The following is an 18,605-nucleotide window of genomic DNA, read 5'->3' on the forward strand; positions in this document are numbered from 1 at the left end:
CTGTGACATAATTCAGGATAACAGCCGACAGAAAGTTCTTACGTTGTAGCCACACCGAGCTGTTGTCTTGCATGTTAAACACAAATTAAGAAGAATTTATCAACAATAACTAGCAATTAAGTATTGGCAAAGCTCAATGTAATTTTCACATGTGGTGGAACATTGTCAACAGCTGCTGAAAGTAACAAAAAAAGGTTACTTTTAGTGTAACTTACTTACTTTCCAAATCAAGTAACCAGTAATCTAAGTTACTTTTTCAAGGAGTAATCAATAATCCCATTAAAGTTACTTTTTCAAAGTAACTATGCCATCACTGAGTTTGAACACATATTCTGCTAAATACAAAGAATATGAAGCGTCTGATTTTTTTTAAAAGTAATAATTAAATAAACCCCTCTCAATAGTCTTACATTGAACAAAAGAAAATAATTTTGGTCATTCTAACTGACCTAAAACATGACAAGTTTAGTTTAATTTAACTTAAGGCGGATTTGAACCAGTTATGTGGACCAAACCAAATCATTTTGAATAATTTTCAGTAATAATGAGGCATTATTACTGTGTAATAATGATAAACCAGTGAGTAAAGCACAAAGCACCAGTTTGACTAAATTTCAACTAAGCAGTATTGTGGAAACTAACGGACAACAGTGAAGGAATCCCTGTCGTTTTGTGATCTCTGTTGACTGAAAGCTTGGTGCTCCACGGAACAAAGAAGCGGTAGTAGTCCCAGCCATGCTGACCTCCTTCCTGAAGAGTCCTGTGAAGTGTGTCCAGCCAGCTGAACTGGGTCCGCCCCATAACGCTCTGACTGCCCCCTTTGGCTCCGGACAGCGGCGGTGCAGCCCCTCTTTCAGGGTGGAGAAGTCTGATTACTCGCCAGTTTTATTGCGTCGGATTGCTTCACAAAGACCGCTTGACACCGTCAGTTCGTGGGGGCACCCAGAACCTGACCGTGGATCGCGCTATTTTCCTTCGCTTAAGTTTACTTAACTGTTTGCACAAAGTTAGGACTTTTGCATCTTTCGAGCTCCCTCTTCGGCGTTTCATGGGCAAATATCGGCGCTTTTGCAGTTTGTAGTTGTTTTCCCTTTAAATAAAGGCCCGTCCGGTCTGTTGAGAAGATGCAGTTCCGCACTGTCCTTGACGTTAACGTCGTGGACGTGCAGAAGAGAAGGAACCCCTCCAAACACTATGTAAGTTGTTTTCTCCTGCGCTCAGCTGCGTTGCTACTTTATCACTGCTGATTCTTCGCGAAGCATACGTGATACCCTTTCCTTGGATTGTGATGTCGCTCTGTTCATTCTCTACTTTGTGCTGTACTGAACGTATTTTCAATTGACAAAACACTGGGATTTATATGATTTTTGTCATGGGCTTTCACAGGCATCTGACATTTTGTGATCAATCAGATTCCAATACAATACATAAAATACGTTTCTACATAAATACTGTAATGACATTTGACAAGTAAATTAAACAAAAATATGTTAAAAAAAGTCTAAAAAATGCTACATGTTTAGTAAAGTTAATTCATCATATCTTCAATCATATCTTGATGCTAATAAATTACCAGTATGTCAATATATGCAATTAATGTTAAACCTTTGCAAACTATCATGGGTACTGTATTATTTTATAAAAAGCACTTTGAATTGCCTTGTTGCTGAAAATTTGCTATATAAATAAAATTACCTTACTTTACCTAAAATGACTAATGACAAACAAAAGAAGAATAAATTCCTTATTGTGATTCATTTGTCTATGAATGCAGTAATGAATGTGATATGAACACAGTAATCTGACTTTGGGTGTGAACCAAATCAACAATACAAAGACCATTTGGAGGACATGGTCTTTGTACACTTGCCAAATATTCTTTAGGGTAATTTATTTATGGTGTAAATGTGATCCAACCTCATTCTGACACAGATGCTGTAGGTACATTGTGCAATCGCAAGGCAAATGCAACACAAACCTGGGCTGCTTGGTTGCCACATTGGCACATCTTTTTTGTAAAGCATGAAATGCTATGCAACATTCAAAGGCAGTTGAATTTTTTGTTCTGTCAAAAATGTACTATAATGTATACGCATACACCTCAGAAAGTTCATAGTTGTGCTGTCATTTGTACTGATGTCATGTGATCCTCCTGTCACACATCGTGTTTTGCAGATACTTTAATGGAGCTCTCCTTGCCCAACCTATCAGTTTGTCTTGATAGATTTGCAGTTGTTCTTCTCAGTTTTTTTTCTCCAGTTCATGAGATTGAACTGTGGTCCATCAAAAATTTGAAGCTTGGAATATTGTTTTATAACCTAATCGTGCTTTAAACCTGTTAACAAAGTTATCCTTGACTTTATGTGGCGTATTTCTTGATCATTATGATGTTTTTAATTCAATGAATAACTCTTGAGACCTGACAGCTGCATTTAAACTAATATTAAATCATACACAGGTGCACTTTATTCATTAACTTAAGTGACTTCAGAAAGCATTTGGTAGGAGTTATGGTAGTAAAGAACATTTAATATCTTTCATTTGATTACAAAAAAAAATACTTAAATGCCAAATTAAATTTACAAGAAACATTTATTATCTCAACACATGCAACACATATAAAAACAGGTTCCATGAGAATTAACAGGAAACATTATCAATATGTAACAAGTTACATACTAAAAAAATACCCTACAACATAGCTCACAGAATATTATGTTGTGTTCACTTGTACTCAGAAATCTGGTGCTCGTTTAAACACTAGTTCACATAGCATATGTTTAGATTTCACTGTTTGAATGCTGTTATTTTTTACTGTGTGTTTTTTCTGTAATTAGCTAATCAAATCTAGAATAAAAGCATTGAAATCCCTGCCCAACAAGTGATATGGTATAGCTGCAAAAATAAGTTTATTAGTATTGATAACTAGCTTACTAACTAAATAACTACTGCAAGTACCTAGCGTTCTCACTATTGTAAAAAATAACAGGCTATAATGTGCTACTACCTGCCTAACTAACCAGTTACTTAAATCTTTTTTTTTTTTTTGACCCAGGTCTTGTTCAGACAGTTCATTTGAGTTTATTTCAGCTCAACTGTTTTTCATGTATCACTACATGAGAGGTTTGGGTTGCGTACTTCTTGCCACAAGAAATATAGATCACTGGGCAAGAATTTGTGAAGCAAAAGTAAATCCTTGAGGTAACAAGGATCATATTTATCAACTTGTCTGGAGGGAATGTACCAATAAAGTGTTTTCACACCCAGGTGAGAGTCAGGTTTAAGTTTCATTGCAGCCAAACACATTCCCATGTAAACATCATCAATAGGAAGAATTTGGACCATCGCAGATATTTTGTAAATGGCCAAAGCTGTATAGCCTGACAGAAGGTATCCCCCACCTCCACAGTAGGGTGGGTAAACCTTTTTTTCGTACACCTGTGGCGGAACAAAGTACTTATTATTTGGGTTTCTTATAGGACTCGCTCCTTTCAACAGATGGCCAGTAAAAAGGTGTTTACTTCCATTATTGTCTTTAAGACTTTGAAGATATTCAACCATGTTGTCAGTGTGGGCAAAAACATCATCATCACCATTCAGTAGAAATTGAGCCTGTGGGCAACGTCTGTCCATCCACTCAAGGAAGAGTATCTGCTTCAAAGTGAGGTTGAAAAAGGAATCCTTAAAATCCCATTGGAGGATGTCATTGTATTGTTGGTGCTCCCACCTGATAAGTTTGTTCAATTTCTCCTTCTGGAAACCTGAACCGTCAGTTCCCACAATAAAGATTCTTCGAATCACCTTTCCCTTATATGACCTCTCTGCAGCCCAGGTCTTGCGCAGGACCTCTCTTCGCTCATAGTTCTTTGGGGAACTTTTAATAACGAGCAAAAGAAAGACATCCTCAGGCTCATCATCTCCTCCACATTTGTCAGGAGAGTCCAGAATTATGGGGAAACTACGACAGTGACGATAGTAAAGAAAGTCTTGAATCATAGGGGAAAAGGAATCAAAGCCAGAGACGTTTTCAAACATTGCGTTTCGTTCACATCTTAGTGTTAGGTTTTGTGACACCCTCCACCTATCCAATTGCCAATTTGACGATGGGGAAGTTTTGTGTGAGGCGTTGTGATCTTCTTCTTTTAAATATGCAGGTCTCCGGTCGTGGTTGTGCTGGTCGTGTGCTGATTGTGGTCGTGATTGAGGCGTTGAGATGTTTTGTGGCTCATTGAAAAAAAGAAGTACCAGAAGGGTCCCCAACAGTAATGAAGTTGTGGCACAGGCGTCAATCAGTGTCAAAATTCTGAAGTCAAAGAAACATAAAGAAATACAGCTTAGAATGACAACTTGTCTATATCTTGTGTAAGTACTTCCATTGCATTGTTTCTTCTGCCTTGTTTTATAGTGGGATTTAGGAACAGATTCTCTCCTAATAGATGCTTATTACACAGTTGACCTAACGCTGTCACTTTAAACCAGTAAGTGATCAGTGCAATGGGAATTTACATTAATATGCTTGTAAAAAAGGTTTGGGTGACTTTTAGCTTATTGACTAGATTTGAAGAAAAGTTTGGCTACTGACTGTACTTCTCTTCCAAGACTCATGACAGTCTGTCACATTTTCATAAGAGAGGAGAAAAATAAACAAAATGACAGGGAAGTGATAAAAAAGACTCACTTAACTCTAAGGACCTATGGGAGACTACAATTTTATTGAGGTGAAAAGGGTAAAATGGTATAAAGTAAGCTATAAGTCAAAATTCACATAAACCTTATAAAAAGGGACATGGGATCTTTTTCTTCGTAAATGATCTGACATCATTTCAAAGTAAACATTCCTGTGTTACGGCTGGCAGGACGAGCAAAATTCTTTCTGTTTGCTTAGTGCCCGCATAAAGGGAGATATATTTTGACATTTAAAAAAATTTTTTAAACCTTTGTCAGATTTAGAAGTTAAAATATAGATTTACATCATATGAAAATGTGAGGTTTCAGACTTTTAATACACAAAAATAAAAAGGAAGTGAAACGAAACTCAACACACACACCTCTAAACAAATGTATAAAAAACCCAGCCCAAATCTTAAGGGAAGATTAATGTATCATAGTTGTAATGATTTGTTCATTTCACAGTCTAATGAGAAAGGACAACACGATTCAGCAATGAGTCAGTTCAAATGAAAGCAAAGAGACTATGATATGATTAAAAGCAAAAATTAAGTTTTAAGACAGGCTGCATTGCTAAGTGAATAGGAAGATCTCTATAATGTCACTGGATTACTTTTTTGTGGTATTAATGCTAAGAAAACAGAATAATTCTGGATTTTGTTAGGATTTAGGCTAACAAACAACAAAAGGCTTAAAGTAAGGTTCACAGATTGTGCACTCAAGAAGAGTTCTGCTTTTGCGGGTGAAAAAAAACTATTAAGATAGAGATCTTGTATACAGTTTTATAGTCATATCTTACGTTTTTAGGTTTGTCAGAAAGTCTTAATATCATGATGACATTTAGGATCAAATAACTTATTTCATAATGAATACCAAGTCAACATTTGAAAAAGGTTTTTTGCCTTTTTATTTCCATCTAAAGATGAAATCAATAACTGTTTTTTTTTCTTTAGAAAAATGAAAACCTATAAAGAGAAGAGAAAACATGACTAGAAATATGGGACTTGCCTCATATTTGATTATTGTGAAAGGCAATCTAACCTCAAAGAGGACACACATCCTGTTATGAACAAAGATGTACTTCACAAAACATTCAAAATAACACAAAAACTAAGCACAGCCCATAAATGTGGAAACTGATTTCGCTATAATTACCTGACCATGTTGGTAGATGGTGAGTGCCTGATGAAATGACGACTTTATCCCATAAAGCAGAAAGAAATAACTATTCCGTGTTTCAGCCACAGTTTTGAAGATTCTCACCCAACCTGCTTGTGGCACTGACAAATCCTGAGAATAGTTTGACAAGACAGCCTCTTGGTACTGAAGCTTATCTTGTGCAAACATATCATTAAACTGGTAGAGCAGGAAGGATAGTGGGTCAAATGATGGGAAGTGTAAAACAAATGACTCATCCCGTCATTTCACTATCTTAAGTTATCATCTTAGCATTCAAGTTTCTATGATGAGTAAGGGCATTCATGCTAGGACGCCCATATAGTTCTGCTTCAACCAAGGTTGAAAACTGGTACTACAATGGTAGTACGCTGAATAAGTACCTAATTACTTTCTGTTTTATCCTCTTATAATAGAAGTATCTGCACTGTAGTTGTTTCTGTCCACTACAATACCTTCATTCTCATTTGGCTTTACAAATCAAATAGTTTACAGTTAATGTCATAGCTCAAGAATTCAATGACGATGTCTAACTCAGTAATCCCATGATGATCATAGGTTACAAAAGATTCCACAGATCACGTTTGAACCCACTAACAGGAGAGTGAAATATAATGTAACTTTTTCCATGTAAGATCTTGAATTAGAAATGATTTTTGTGTTTTTTTTTTTTTTTTTTTTTAATCCATCAGTTTAGTAAATAACAAAAAAGAAGACAAAGGATGGATGGACCATTCTTAAAGCTCAGAGATGATTTTGTATGAAAAACCACAGGGGGTTTCAGTCGTTCTGTTCTCCTGGTGGTGATGTTGCCTGGGGGCTTCAACCTCTGGATGGGGTCTCCCATGGTAAATTGGCTTCAGGGAAGAGATTAGACAAAGGCTGATTCAAAAATTTAAGTTGGTCTCTACAAAATGGTGTGTGTGTGTGTGTGGTGCACCTGGTGGTCAAGACTTAGCTTCTTGGGGCTCAATCAAGAAGCTCAAACTACAGAAAGCCACTATCAAGTGGTACTACCACCTGCAGGGTCTGACATTGAGGTCAGGTTTTAAATTTAGTTTTTTCCTGTAATCAGTGTCGTTTTCTAACTAAATATGTTGAGTGTTTACAAAGGTATGGAAACACTTTTAGTGTTCTGGCAAAAATGATACTGAAATAGCTTGTATTTCTGTCTGTTAAAGCTAAACAGTTACAGTCCACTGTTGTTATGTTACTGCTTAAAGAAGTTCAACCGAGAACTTATCCGTTGGGATTTGATAAATCAATGTGTCTGTCAGGTTCAATTGAAGTGATTAGCCTGAGAGTTTAAATCAATCCCATCATCCATCTCCAGCTGAGAATTCCTCCCCAAGGCTGCTAAACATAGGGCAGAGACTTGCTCTCAGGGGGGATAAAGCCGGATGGAAGGTTTGACTGGGAAATCCCCTTGAGGAAGGAGGAGGACAAAGACAAAAACATCTCATCATATATGAGCTAAGCAATTGGAAACGCATGTCCGGTTTGACAGAGGAAAGAAGGAGCTCTTTGTTTTTGTCCCCACTGGTAAATTGTCACTTCCTTCCAGGAACATGTGGCACAGGAGATGCAAAATGGCAGTGGCGATGTGTGTAGAAATCTTATTTACAAACGTTTAGGTTTAGTTCAGCAGAAAGAAACAACTCTTCCCTGTTTCAGCCACACTTTGCAGATAACTTTTGTTTTGATCCAAATTAATCAAACTAAGCACATTTGAGATTTTAAGGTTTTGTCTTGATGTAGTTTCAGTCATCCTCCCACTATTCGGCCTGGCTGCTTGCCTCTCAATAGAGTTCTAATAGAAAACTTGCTTTGGTCTCAGTCCTTGCGTGATAAAATGTTTACAGAACAAAAACCGCATTTCCAACTTGATGCACAGCAGCTTGAGACCACATGTAAAAGAGCTAACTTCTGAAACACTATGATTGTAAGTAGAATATTTCATTGATCCCATGTGCATTGCTAGGGGAGATAAAGCCTTGAGACAAAGGTTGAAAAAAATGTTTTTTATTGTCATGTTATGCTTTTTGTATTTAACATTAAGCCCCTCTGTTGGTCTAGTGATTTATCCAGTTAATATACAACCCAACTTTGATATTTTGCTAAGTTAATCATGTAATACTGGACATCTTATCAAGTTGAAACATCATTGAAAAATGTACTCATTTCAGGAATGTCATTGAAAAAGTAAAACATGCTAATTTTTATTACAGTTGACAATTATGGTTTGCTGCTAAAAACTCCTAAAATCTTTATAGAAAAAAAATGTCCAGGAATTCTTTTTTTCTAGGAAACAATTTTCCAATGTTCCTAGGAGAATTGTTCCTAGAAAAACAATTTTCTGCTTTTGAATTGAACTATTGGAATAAATGTTCTGCTAAATGAGACTGGCTTTTAAAAGAAAAAAGTTACCAAGTCTATGGAGACTTGGCAAACAGACAGATGTCATCAAGTTCCTGAAAGGTATGAGGATATGTGGATGAAACAAAAGCTAAGGCTTTTTGTAATTTGATATATTCTGTTTACTGACTGCATTTCTCGCTTTTCTGGTGTTTCTTCCTGCCACCCTTTGTAGTGTAATTTAAGAAGCAACGACTTAAAGCCAACTAGACGTTCAGTTCTCGGTTACCAGAGATTCCATGGAAACACATGAACCTGATAAACAACTTAATGTCTGTCACAGTTTAATGACGTTAAGCAGCTCAAGCAAATCTTGGAGGAGGAGATTAAACTTGATGAATAGTGATATTAGAATATTTGATTTACATGATCTTTCAAAGCAGAAATATCTTTGTAATGTGGTTTGATGATTTGGTTCAGTTGGCAAAAAGTGTCTCCCCAAATCAAACTTCATTGCATCACAGACATCTGGCAATGTTTTTATATTCAGGACATTTATAAACAGGCACAATCCTTCTAAAATTGGTCAGGTTTTAAAAGGAGGCATTTCCTCTAGGTTCCTTTATTGACAGTTATGAAGATTAGCACAAAAATTTCATATTGACTATACAGTCTTCCATGAATGGGTCTTTTTGGACCCGTGTTTAAATCAATGTGTTTTTATGCTACTTTTGTCATTTTGATTCAAAATAATGTTTAGTATGATACTTTCTGCTGTGTTTTATTTCACACAAGAATTATTTCATGCTTGAAATATTCTGGTTTTTCATTTGCTTAAGCATTTTTAGAAGAAATTGTAAAACATTTTTAAAACAAAACGACAAAAGCAGCAATTTTACAACAAAATTGTAAAATTTCTGCTTGACATGTTGGAACAATGTCAGCGTCCATTATGTGTGTGTGGGCAGTGGGAAGGCGGGGGGGTAGAAAGAGCACATTTCTTGAAACTAGCCAGCTAATCAAGCTAGCTAACATTACTGTCTGTATTCTATTGTGCTGTGTGTATCACACATGTGAGTGTGTATGTCCATCCAAAATATGTTTTCCTGACAATCACAGTTGTTAAGAAACAAAGATTCCCATTAAATTCCATAGGAAATGAATGCGGGTCATTTTTAACCCACTCACAGAAGAATGGGGTAGTAACATAAAACATGCTATTTCTTAAAATGTGTAAAAGGTAAATAAAAAAATTGAATTGCATGATATCAGTAACATGTTTGTTGAGGAATACCTAGAATATGAAGTGATGAAAACCTTTCATTACAAAGATACTGCAAAAAGATGACCTCACCGGGTCAAAAGGGACCCACTTATGTATCAGAGGGTTAATAATCTGTATTAATAACCAATATACATAAAGAGATTTAAAAAGTATTATTTTTTAAATAAAACCTTTTTTAATGCATAAAGCATATCACTATTACACTGAGTATTTTATATTTGGACATTCACATAATATACTATGAAGTAAAAGAATTCACAATTTGCCTTTTTTAGTTTCATAATAGTATCTATTTGCCAAGATCCCTGACATGCAGCACAAACAAGAAGGACCACAAATCTATCATTTACTCTTATCATGCCACTGAGGTGTGCTCAGTGGCGCACATCTTCCTGCTGCTTGGTACCTGTTTGCCAACTTGTCTGACAAGTGATACGTATCAAGTGGTGGATAGACCCGGAAGAGTTTTTACATGTGGCGTAATTTTAAGATGTCATGATCTTAACTCTGATTTAGTATTTTTTATTTGTTTAATGCATTAGTTTCTAACATTATCTCCACATTCCCCACTTCCACAGCAGCATCCATGTTTGAGATGACTATAGTAATATTTCTTCACTGTTTTACATTCTTTTACTATAATCAGTTAAGTAGCCACTAACTCCAACTTTACTTTCTGTTATCACACATCAGGTTCTTTTAGCATAAGCTACAGCATAAGCTGTAGTTGATTTTCTTAATCACTTATTTGTGGTCACAGTCACTGTTTTTAGAAGCTGTTGATACAATGGGAATGATCTTTAACAGTGGCCGTTATGAAGCCAACTATTAAGCTATATTGTAAACAGTTCTAAATCACCCATTCTCAACTACACTGAGTTAATACTTGAAATCTGTTGTTTACTTGTTGATTCCCTTGTAGCTGTTTGAAGTGTGATTAAAAAAAGAGAGATTTAATTTGTTTCTCTGAGAACCTTTGAAGTTAAGTCAGGAGGGATAACGTGGTGCCTTGTGTTCCTAACCAAGCTTTTTTTGTCTACTCTGTCTTCTGTAGGTCTATCTTATCAAAGTGACTTACTCTGACTCCAGTTCCCATGTCATCTACCGAAGATATAGCAAGTTTTTTGACCTGCAGGTAAGTCACGCTTGCAAAAAAAAAAAGTCTTTCACAGCTTTAATTCTCATTTGCATAGAATACTTCTCAAAGTTTGATATTTTCTGTCAGGGTTGCCTCATCTGGTGACCTTAAGGCCCCTGCTTTCTGCTCAGCTGATGCAGATGCTTTGCTTTTGTGACAGACTTATTTTAGGATGACTGCTTAGAACCAAGGAAAGACGGGAAATCCAGACAGCAGATGCAGGAAAAAACACGACCTCTGTCAGAATGCATAACGCGGCAAAGTCTCCACAAAAAGTCAAGCAAAAGTCCTCCAGAGGATATATCTGAAATGCTTAAGTTAACGCATGATACAGCTTGTTTGTTAGAAAGATGATGGATTTAAACTTCAATGAGGCCTACATTGAAGTTTAAATGTAGGAAAGGTTTAAATCTAGCAAAACACATCGTTCCTGCATGTCTCTGGCTGATAACCCCTTCTTCCAGACTGAATGCCAGAGCGCCGTGACTCCGACGGGTTGCTTGCAGGAAACCTTTTGTTCTCTGGTCCCTTAGCAATAGTCTGGAAAATTCAGCTGCTTGGTGAGACTACAACAGAGGATCCCTCCTGTCTGCGTAATCATTAGTCAAGTCTGCGGTTTCCTGGTGTAGGTGTGTGTTCATCTGGCACTGTTAATCATTTGCTGAAGAGCAACAAATAAGTGGCTGTGATTAGAAAATGACTGACATAGTCAAAAAAAACAAACATTTTCTGCAGAGAAAATGCAAACAAGACATCCAGCTGCTAGTAAACTAGAATCAATTGGAAGAACAGGATATTTCCATCTGACAAGACATCTAGTTGCTCATTAAACCTTTTTTGCAGTGTTGTTCAAAATGTATCAAAAAATCTTTTGCATGCGCAAAGGAAATGTTTTATGACCTGCGAGTTTGACGTAAGCGGGACTGCACTGGTCAGTTCGTCAAGCTTAACGGCTTTCCACATGGGGAGTGTGCATGCTGGCCTGGTTTCCTTTTGGACAGAGACCTTTTCGAAAAGCCCTTAGTCGTCATTATTTTTGGAAGAAATTGGAACAGGATCAGCTTTTTTCTGTCTGCATTGTGATTTGTCTGACCTGCATCCTACTAACAACTTAGGTTTTTTTTTTTTTTTTTTTTTAAATGTTATTTACATAAAGGCAATGGAAGTATGTTTGTGTTTCATCTTTCAAACACAAGAAAGTGTTCTTAAGGAAAACAGGACATATGTACTTCAAAATGATTACAGCAAAAATTATGGTTTCACATAAAAAGAAAGAACAGGAATAAGTGATAAAATGTTTAATTAAATCAAATATATGTCTACAAATTATTAAGAAATAAATTCTACTCTTGCTGTCAAAGCTATTGCATTTAAAGGGAAGACTGCAACAGTAATGTTGGCAATAAAGCAACCAGCAATTTCTACACATCTCAGGTTTTCAGGGAGTTGGTTCCAGAGCTGAGGAGCATAGATAGTGAATATTAACTCTTCATCTTCAGTTCTGGTCCTAGAAAAACTGAGAAGACTTGTGTGTGATAAGCTTATGGGGTCTACACAGTTTAAACTTCAAGAGTGACTCTGGCATTCATGTAGGTCTTCCTGTGCCTATTAACCAGTGGGATAATTTTAAAACATTATATAGTCTGACGTAAAGACTTTTATGGTTTTAATAAGGGAGGTTTCTGACAGTAACATTATGGATTAACCACAGCTGCCTGATGTATCTATTTTATTTAAATGTTTTCTTTTTGACGAAGACTAGTCAAGAAACCATTACAAAAAATAAAAAAAACAATGCGTTGACCTTTTTTTTTTCTTTTTTTGAAAGGAAATGTTTAAGTCTGGAATTGTTGATTTAATATTTGACTTTATGTGACTGGTCAAAGTTAGGCCCGCAAGTAAAACAATGTTTGCGTTTCTGGGCCCAAAAATTGTCATCTGTATTAAGATGAAATGCACAGGTACATCATGTGAACTTGCTGTTTGCTGTTGCAAGTTCACATGATGTTGTCTTGAATCCCACTCATGGTGGCAACATGTGGCAGTTTCTCTGTTACATCGGGTCTGATTTATTCTTTTTGTAGACTTTTGTTCATCGTTGTTTTGACTGAAGCGTTGCGCATTTATTTATTTATTTATTTATTTATTTATTTATTTATTTATTTATTTATTTATTTATTTATTTATTTACAATTGGGAGCACCTGATTAGCATAAGCTCAGATAGTACCAAACTATGACTCCAAATCCCAGGAGAGTTGGAAAGGAGACTTCGTGAATGTGAAGCAGGACCAAAGAGCAGGGAGATACAAGGTTGAAGTTCAAATAGTCTCTTCATCAATCATAACGGGCGAGGATCACAACCCCGATTCCAACATCATTCTGTCCGTCTTCTAACCGTACGACCAGACAGAGGTTTAAATTGGGGCAGCAAAAGCAAGTAATGTAGATTAGCAGTGCTTGCCAACAGCTGACAGTCTTGTCCATGTTACTGGATATTGAGCGGTTGGCTTATCATGACAATTATGAAACTGTGTCACACAGCAAAAGTCTTTAGCAAGCCTGACTGCTGCTGAAGATCCTTTCCGCCCACTGAACACCATTCACAGTGACACTTTGAAGATATTTCCACATAACATTTAATTTCCCTTTGGGATAAGTAAAGGATATTTGAATTGACTTGACTCCAGCACAGGTAAAGCTGCTTAACATATGAGTAGAATGATTTGTGCGACACGGTAGAGTTTTTCTTCCATTAAAACTTTTATTCTCTCAAGCAAATCTGAGAGTTTTTGAAAAAATAAAAAAATAAAAAAAATAAAACAAAAACTCTTTTACAACTGTCCTTTCTGAAGAAAACAACTATCAAGTAGGTGTCAAATAACAACCCAGAGATGGAATCGGATCGTTTTCCCACTGTAGCATTCCTCCTTACTCCCCCTGTCCCAGTTTCCTCTCAGAGCACTTCTTTGTCTGCTGAAGTTCTCAGTCTCTCTTTGTTTCAGCTGCTCTCGTTCTCACAGCTTAGTAAAACAGCTTAACATGTCAACAATTATTATTTCAGACAACCTGCTTTGCTTTCTCCTGTTTCTGGAATTTTGTGTAGTAATTATGTGCTGCCACTTTCAGGAGAACTCACCCTGTCTTTAAGGGAGCAGCCTAAGAGGCATCATAAGATAATTGCACCTGTTAAGCATAAACATTTTCATTTGGGAGACATTGCCAGTTAATACACACATATTTTATGACACACAGTGGACCATAAAAGTGTACCAACCTCTTTTGAAATGCCAGATTTTTTTGTCATGGAAAAAAATGAGTCCTTAATTGTGACATATAACCTGAAGATTTCAATAAATAAAAAAAACAAACAAAAAACAAGCAAATCTTTAAGAATTACTCTTGGAAAATGTTGCTCCATATCTCAATTTTGACTGCCTTCAGGAAATAAGATGGCATTTTAACAGGAAAACTGAAGACTTTTGAGAGCCACTGCCTGTGGTCGTGTATTCCCAAAATGAATAATAAATAAAATGTAGGCAATGTTGTCATTCTAAGTTGCTGACGTTAAATCATAAAAATCTGTGGGCTCAGGAGCCTGTCGAGGCAGGTCCTGGAGGATGATTTCATCCTCATTTCTGAACAGGAACACATCATGTGAACTTTCCTGACTTGCGCGGGTGTTCAGCTACATTCCAGTGTGAAGCTGAGTGTGCAACTTTCCTGTTCAGAAAAAAAAAAAACAATGAAGTTGCCAATATACTGTTATAACATGAAGTTTGAACCCTTTCTGTAAAACTCTGTTATTTATCTTGTATCATACAGAAAGACAGGGTAGTTTTTTTAATGCATTTGTCAGCTTTTGCCCTTCTTAGTTCTTAGAGCAAAAGGATTCAGTCTTGCTTGTCCGCATGTGTGGTTAACCAATGCTTTTCTTTATGCCCTGCCCTCTGCTTTACCCTAAACAAAGTGATGACTGTCATTTTTTACACAACCCAAAGCCTCCTAGCTGCATGGTTCAGAGGAGGAAATGCTGTGCCCTGCAAGTAATTTTGACATTTAGCAAAGGCAGTGGAGTTGACCAGGGAAACAAAGAACCGCAACATTGGAAACCAAACCACCCCTTTGAGGAAAAGTCTTACAAACAACTCCTACAGACCCAGACAGGCTGGGTCCAACTTTACCGGCCAACTGGATTCTGTTTGTCCACCTGGTTCTTTTTTGAATCAGTTTATAGTGAAACTAGTCTTAAGGTCTCCTCCTCCTTGGAGCTCAGTGTGATTCAGTATGACACCCACACTCTGTGCTGTTAGAGGGAGCACATCTGGAACAGGGCAAGGCAAAGACGTCTTAGCCAGGACTACATCTGGATTTCAGGTCTGCTGTTACTACAGATGGTCTCTCATGTGTATTTATGAAATTATTAAAGTTTGTTGCCAGAAAACTAGAAACACTTCTCTGCTGTTTCCTGCACTTAGCAGAACATGCGCATCCACCCCACAAAGCTTGCAGCATATACACATGGCATGGAGCATGGAGTATGGCAGTACAGTGTTGTGAAAAAAAAATGATAAAGGATTTTCCTCCTTGCATACTTCTCCTGGATTTCACTTTGAATAATTTTCCTGTCATATAATCCAAGTCTACAGTCCAAGGTCACAAACAGATGCCTGGACATTCTCCTTTTGGATTTCCTGGCAGAAATCAGAATTCATGGGTCCATGAATTACGGCAATCAAGGCCCTGAAGCAGCAAAAGCAGACCTACACCGTAACACTTTCACCATCTTATTTAACTGTTGGTTATGATGGCCTGTTTTGGAAATTGTGCGTTAGTCTTATCTCAGGACGCACGTCCCAAAAAAGGCCCATCGAATATTTTCCCCAAAGTCCCGGGTATCACCAACATGTCATAAGGTTGGTTTTTGCCTTTGAAAACTCCTGTAAAGTCACTACTGAGACTCCATCATCTGAAAGCTGAATTTTGCAGTGTGTCTGTCTGACATCCAAATTTGTTAGATAATCTGAAAAGTTTGACAGAAGTAAACACAGAAAAACAAAATTTAAGAGACAGTTGCTTTTCACAGCACTGCATGTGTTTATACATGACCTAAGGATATGCACAAGCTTCCAACTTTGTCCCTAATCTGGTATTAGCATTCAATCCCGTCTGAGAACAGAAACAACTGCACCAGTGTGTTTTGCTGATACTGTTTGTCAATTACAATTTTATTAATTTTTTTTGTTGTTGCTTGCTTCTTATGTGTAAGATGTTTACACTTTATGTCTGTCTGTTGTGTAAAAGCCCAGTTTTCTATCTTTAGTACTTTTTCCCTAGTCAACATGGGCAAATTACCCTTCCCATGTAAAAGTGAAGGGAAGCTAGTTAATTCAGTAGCAAGCAGATGCAATACATTTTAATTCACACACAGAGACAACAAAGAGGCACTTCGGCTGTTTTTATGAGAGTGTGGAACATTTTTGTAACCACTGACGTGACTGTACTCTTGCAGATGCGGATCCTTGACAAATTCCCGATTGAGGCAGGGCAGAAGGATCCCAAGAAGAGAATCATTCCTTTCTTACCAGGTAATAAATGTTTCACTCAAACCCTCTAGGGTTTGAGTGAAAATATACCAAGGCATCCTCAACAACCATATACACACACCCTATTGAATTAATGGGAATTTTTGCTCACCTCACCGGAGGAACAAGCTCATCAAGTCAGTACCATTGATTCAGTGATTTCATGCACATGGAGTCAAGTGTAGCGTGCAAACTTTTAAGGAAACCGTAGTCTAGACAGTTTACTAAAGGTGACTAGTGATAAATTCAGTTGTAATTTGATGTTTTTTTAGCTCTATTATTTTATATTTTAAAAACATACTTTTTGAAAAGAGAGTAAGACGTTTTCTGAGATCTTTGACAAAAGTCCAGGCGTCCTTCATCAAAGCTGAAGGGTGCGTGCTCATCTTAGTGCCTTTTTGTTTGCGCCATAAGCTTATAGGTTATAAATAGGGCATGGAAGTTATTAATAATAAACAATAAAGCTTTTTTTTTTTAATTCTTCTAATACAACGTTGTGATTTTCAGATCATCTGGATCATTTGTTTTTATATACTGTAAACCAAAATCATCAACGCCAACACAAAGCATTCTTGAAAACTGTCACTATCAGTTAAACAAATCTATATCATTTATCAAATTCTGACTATTTCCATTCAGAACGGCTGTTTGTTGGCCCTCCTGCGCTGTCCACAGTTGTGCCCACCACACGGCATTGTTTTATCAGCTACCATGCTGTAGCCAGGCCAAATCAATTTGTGGCTGGCCATGTTGGTAGGAGGTTAGCAGAGAAGGATTTGTCTAATCTGATAAAGTTGTTGTGGGCCAGAGCGGAGGAGAGTCGTGAAGAGATCCTTTGTTAGATAAGTCTCGCCGCTCAGGCTTGGTCCGTGTTGTTTTGATCACACTGGAGGAACAACATGGCCTGAGCTGTGTTTCTTGCAAAGGAACTGTTCGGCCAAATTTATCTTTTAGTTTCTGCTGGAGGTCATCAGCCCCCGGATGAGTGTTAGAGCATAGCAATGAGGGGGGCTCTGTTTTCACTGATAAAATGTATACCTCGTTTTTTTGTTTTCAAATCTCACAACTTTTGCTCTGTTTTTGTTCAGGTAAAGTCTTGTTTCGTCGCAGTCACATTAGAGATGTAGCTGTCAAAAGGCTGAAGCATCTGGATAACTACTGCAAAGTAAGAATCACATAAAACATTTTATTTGTTTACGGCACACACCAAATAGAGTTTGGGAAACACGCAAACGCTTGCCAACGTATCTTCAGTGCCGGCCTCAGCTTCTCTTTTTTGTTTTTATCTCCCACGTCACCAGCCTCAACAGGAAAGCAGCTTCTCTATCTGCAGTGGTCATATCCTGTCAGCAGTGTTAGTAGGACTCCTATGAAAGAAACATGGAAAACTGGGGCATGCACGGGGTTAGGAGGAATGAATCAGCAGTTGTGGAGGAAAGTACAATAATCAGCTCAGACCTGTTCCTCTTTTAGCTGTTCATCAAAAAGAATGCAGGGCAGGTGTGTTGCCAAAAGTGGCAGCTTTAACAACTTGGTGAAGCTATTGTAAAATTATCAAGTTAGCTAACAAGCTTTGACTGAATCTCGGTCAAACTGAGATGTTTGCGTCATTTGGTCTTTGCCTCCTTGTCTTGAGCCAAAGCTGTCTTCTTTTCATCTCTGGTCTTTTCATCTACCTCAGTTAGCAGATACTAGCTTACTTCAGTTTCGGTTGAGCAGCTTCACCAGAAATGTCACATGTCATGAATGCTTCCAATTAAATTAAAGACACATGGATGCTATGTTTGCCCACAGGCTTTGATGAAACTTCCTTCTTCCATTTCGGAAAGCGAGGAGGTCCTTAAGTTCTTTGAAACCCGACCAGAGGACCTCAACCCTCCCACAGAGTGAGTCACTGGAAATAAAATAACAGCTTTTTTTTTTTTTTTACCATAACCTCCATCTCAAAAGTATTCACTCTTCTTTAACTTTTTCACCTTGTGTTTTTATCACAAACGCAAACTGTGACTGCATTTTCAATTGCATTTTACGTGACAGACCAACACAAAGTAAAGGACATGCGAGCTGGACAGGAAAATGATGCACGCTTTACAATTTCCTTTGAAGTGTAGTGTGGATATGTATTCAGCCTCTTTTTACTTTGACACATTGATGCCTAAATAAAATTCAGAACATTCAACAACTTTAGAAGTCACCTTATTAGTAGAGTCCAGCTGTGGGAAATTTAATCTCAGGCCTATAAGTGTGGTCGATAATGTGTGGCGTAAGGTTACCACGGTACTTAAACATAAACACATCATCTCAAAGGTGAAACCTGCTGGTGGCAGTGTCATGCTGTGGGGACATTATTCTGCATCAGGGACAATGAATCTGGTCAGGGCTTAATACAGCGCAATACT

At 37.3% G+C, this 18,605-nt stretch overlaps 2 protein-coding genes across 4 annotated transcripts in view; one reads left to right on the forward strand and one right to left on the reverse strand.

Moving 5' to 3' along the window:
• Nucleotides 1–760: 760 nt before the first annotated feature.
• The window catches only part of sh3pxd2ab (SH3 and PX domains 2Ab), a 66,317-nt gene continuing 48,472 nt past the window's right edge, over nucleotides 761–18,605 (forward strand). Inside the window, exons 1-5 of one of the 3 annotated variants that reach the window (XM_015032855.1) lie at nucleotides 761–1,196; nucleotides 10,539–10,619; nucleotides 16,134–16,209; nucleotides 17,295–17,371; nucleotides 18,001–18,092. In XM_015032855.1, the coding sequence (XP_014888341.1) occupies nucleotides 1,125–1,196; nucleotides 10,539–10,619; nucleotides 16,134–16,209; nucleotides 17,295–17,371; nucleotides 18,001–18,092 (398 nt within the window). In that variant the 5' untranslated portion in view covers nucleotides 761–1,124. Of the gene's footprint in view, nucleotides 1,197–10,535; nucleotides 10,620–10,782; nucleotides 11,183–16,133; nucleotides 16,210–17,294; nucleotides 17,372–18,000; nucleotides 18,093–18,605 lie in introns of those variants that run through there. The other 2 variants (XM_015032856.1, XM_015032857.1) reach the window with 2 other exon arrangements.
• Nucleotides 2,574–5,965, reverse strand: LOC106947686 (N-acetyllactosaminide beta-1,3-N-acetylglucosaminyltransferase 3-like). Its single transcript, XM_015032859.1, has 2 exons — nucleotides 5,824–5,965; nucleotides 2,574–4,303 (listed from the first exon to the last, which is right to left on the reverse strand). Exons 1-2 carry the CDS (start codon nucleotides 5,829–5,831, stop codon nucleotides 3,103–3,105), a joined length of 1,209 nt encoding a protein of 402 aa, XP_014888345.1. The 5' UTR covers nucleotides 5,832–5,965; the 3' UTR covers nucleotides 2,574–3,102.

This window comes from Poecilia latipinna, unplaced genomic scaffold (assembly GCF_001443285.1).
Source record: "Poecilia latipinna isolate Pla-1442-1.1 unplaced genomic scaffold, P_latipinna-1.0 Scaffold252, whole genome shotgun sequence".
Taxonomy (NCBI): domain Eukaryota; kingdom Metazoa; phylum Chordata; class Actinopteri; order Cyprinodontiformes; family Poeciliidae; genus Poecilia; species Poecilia latipinna.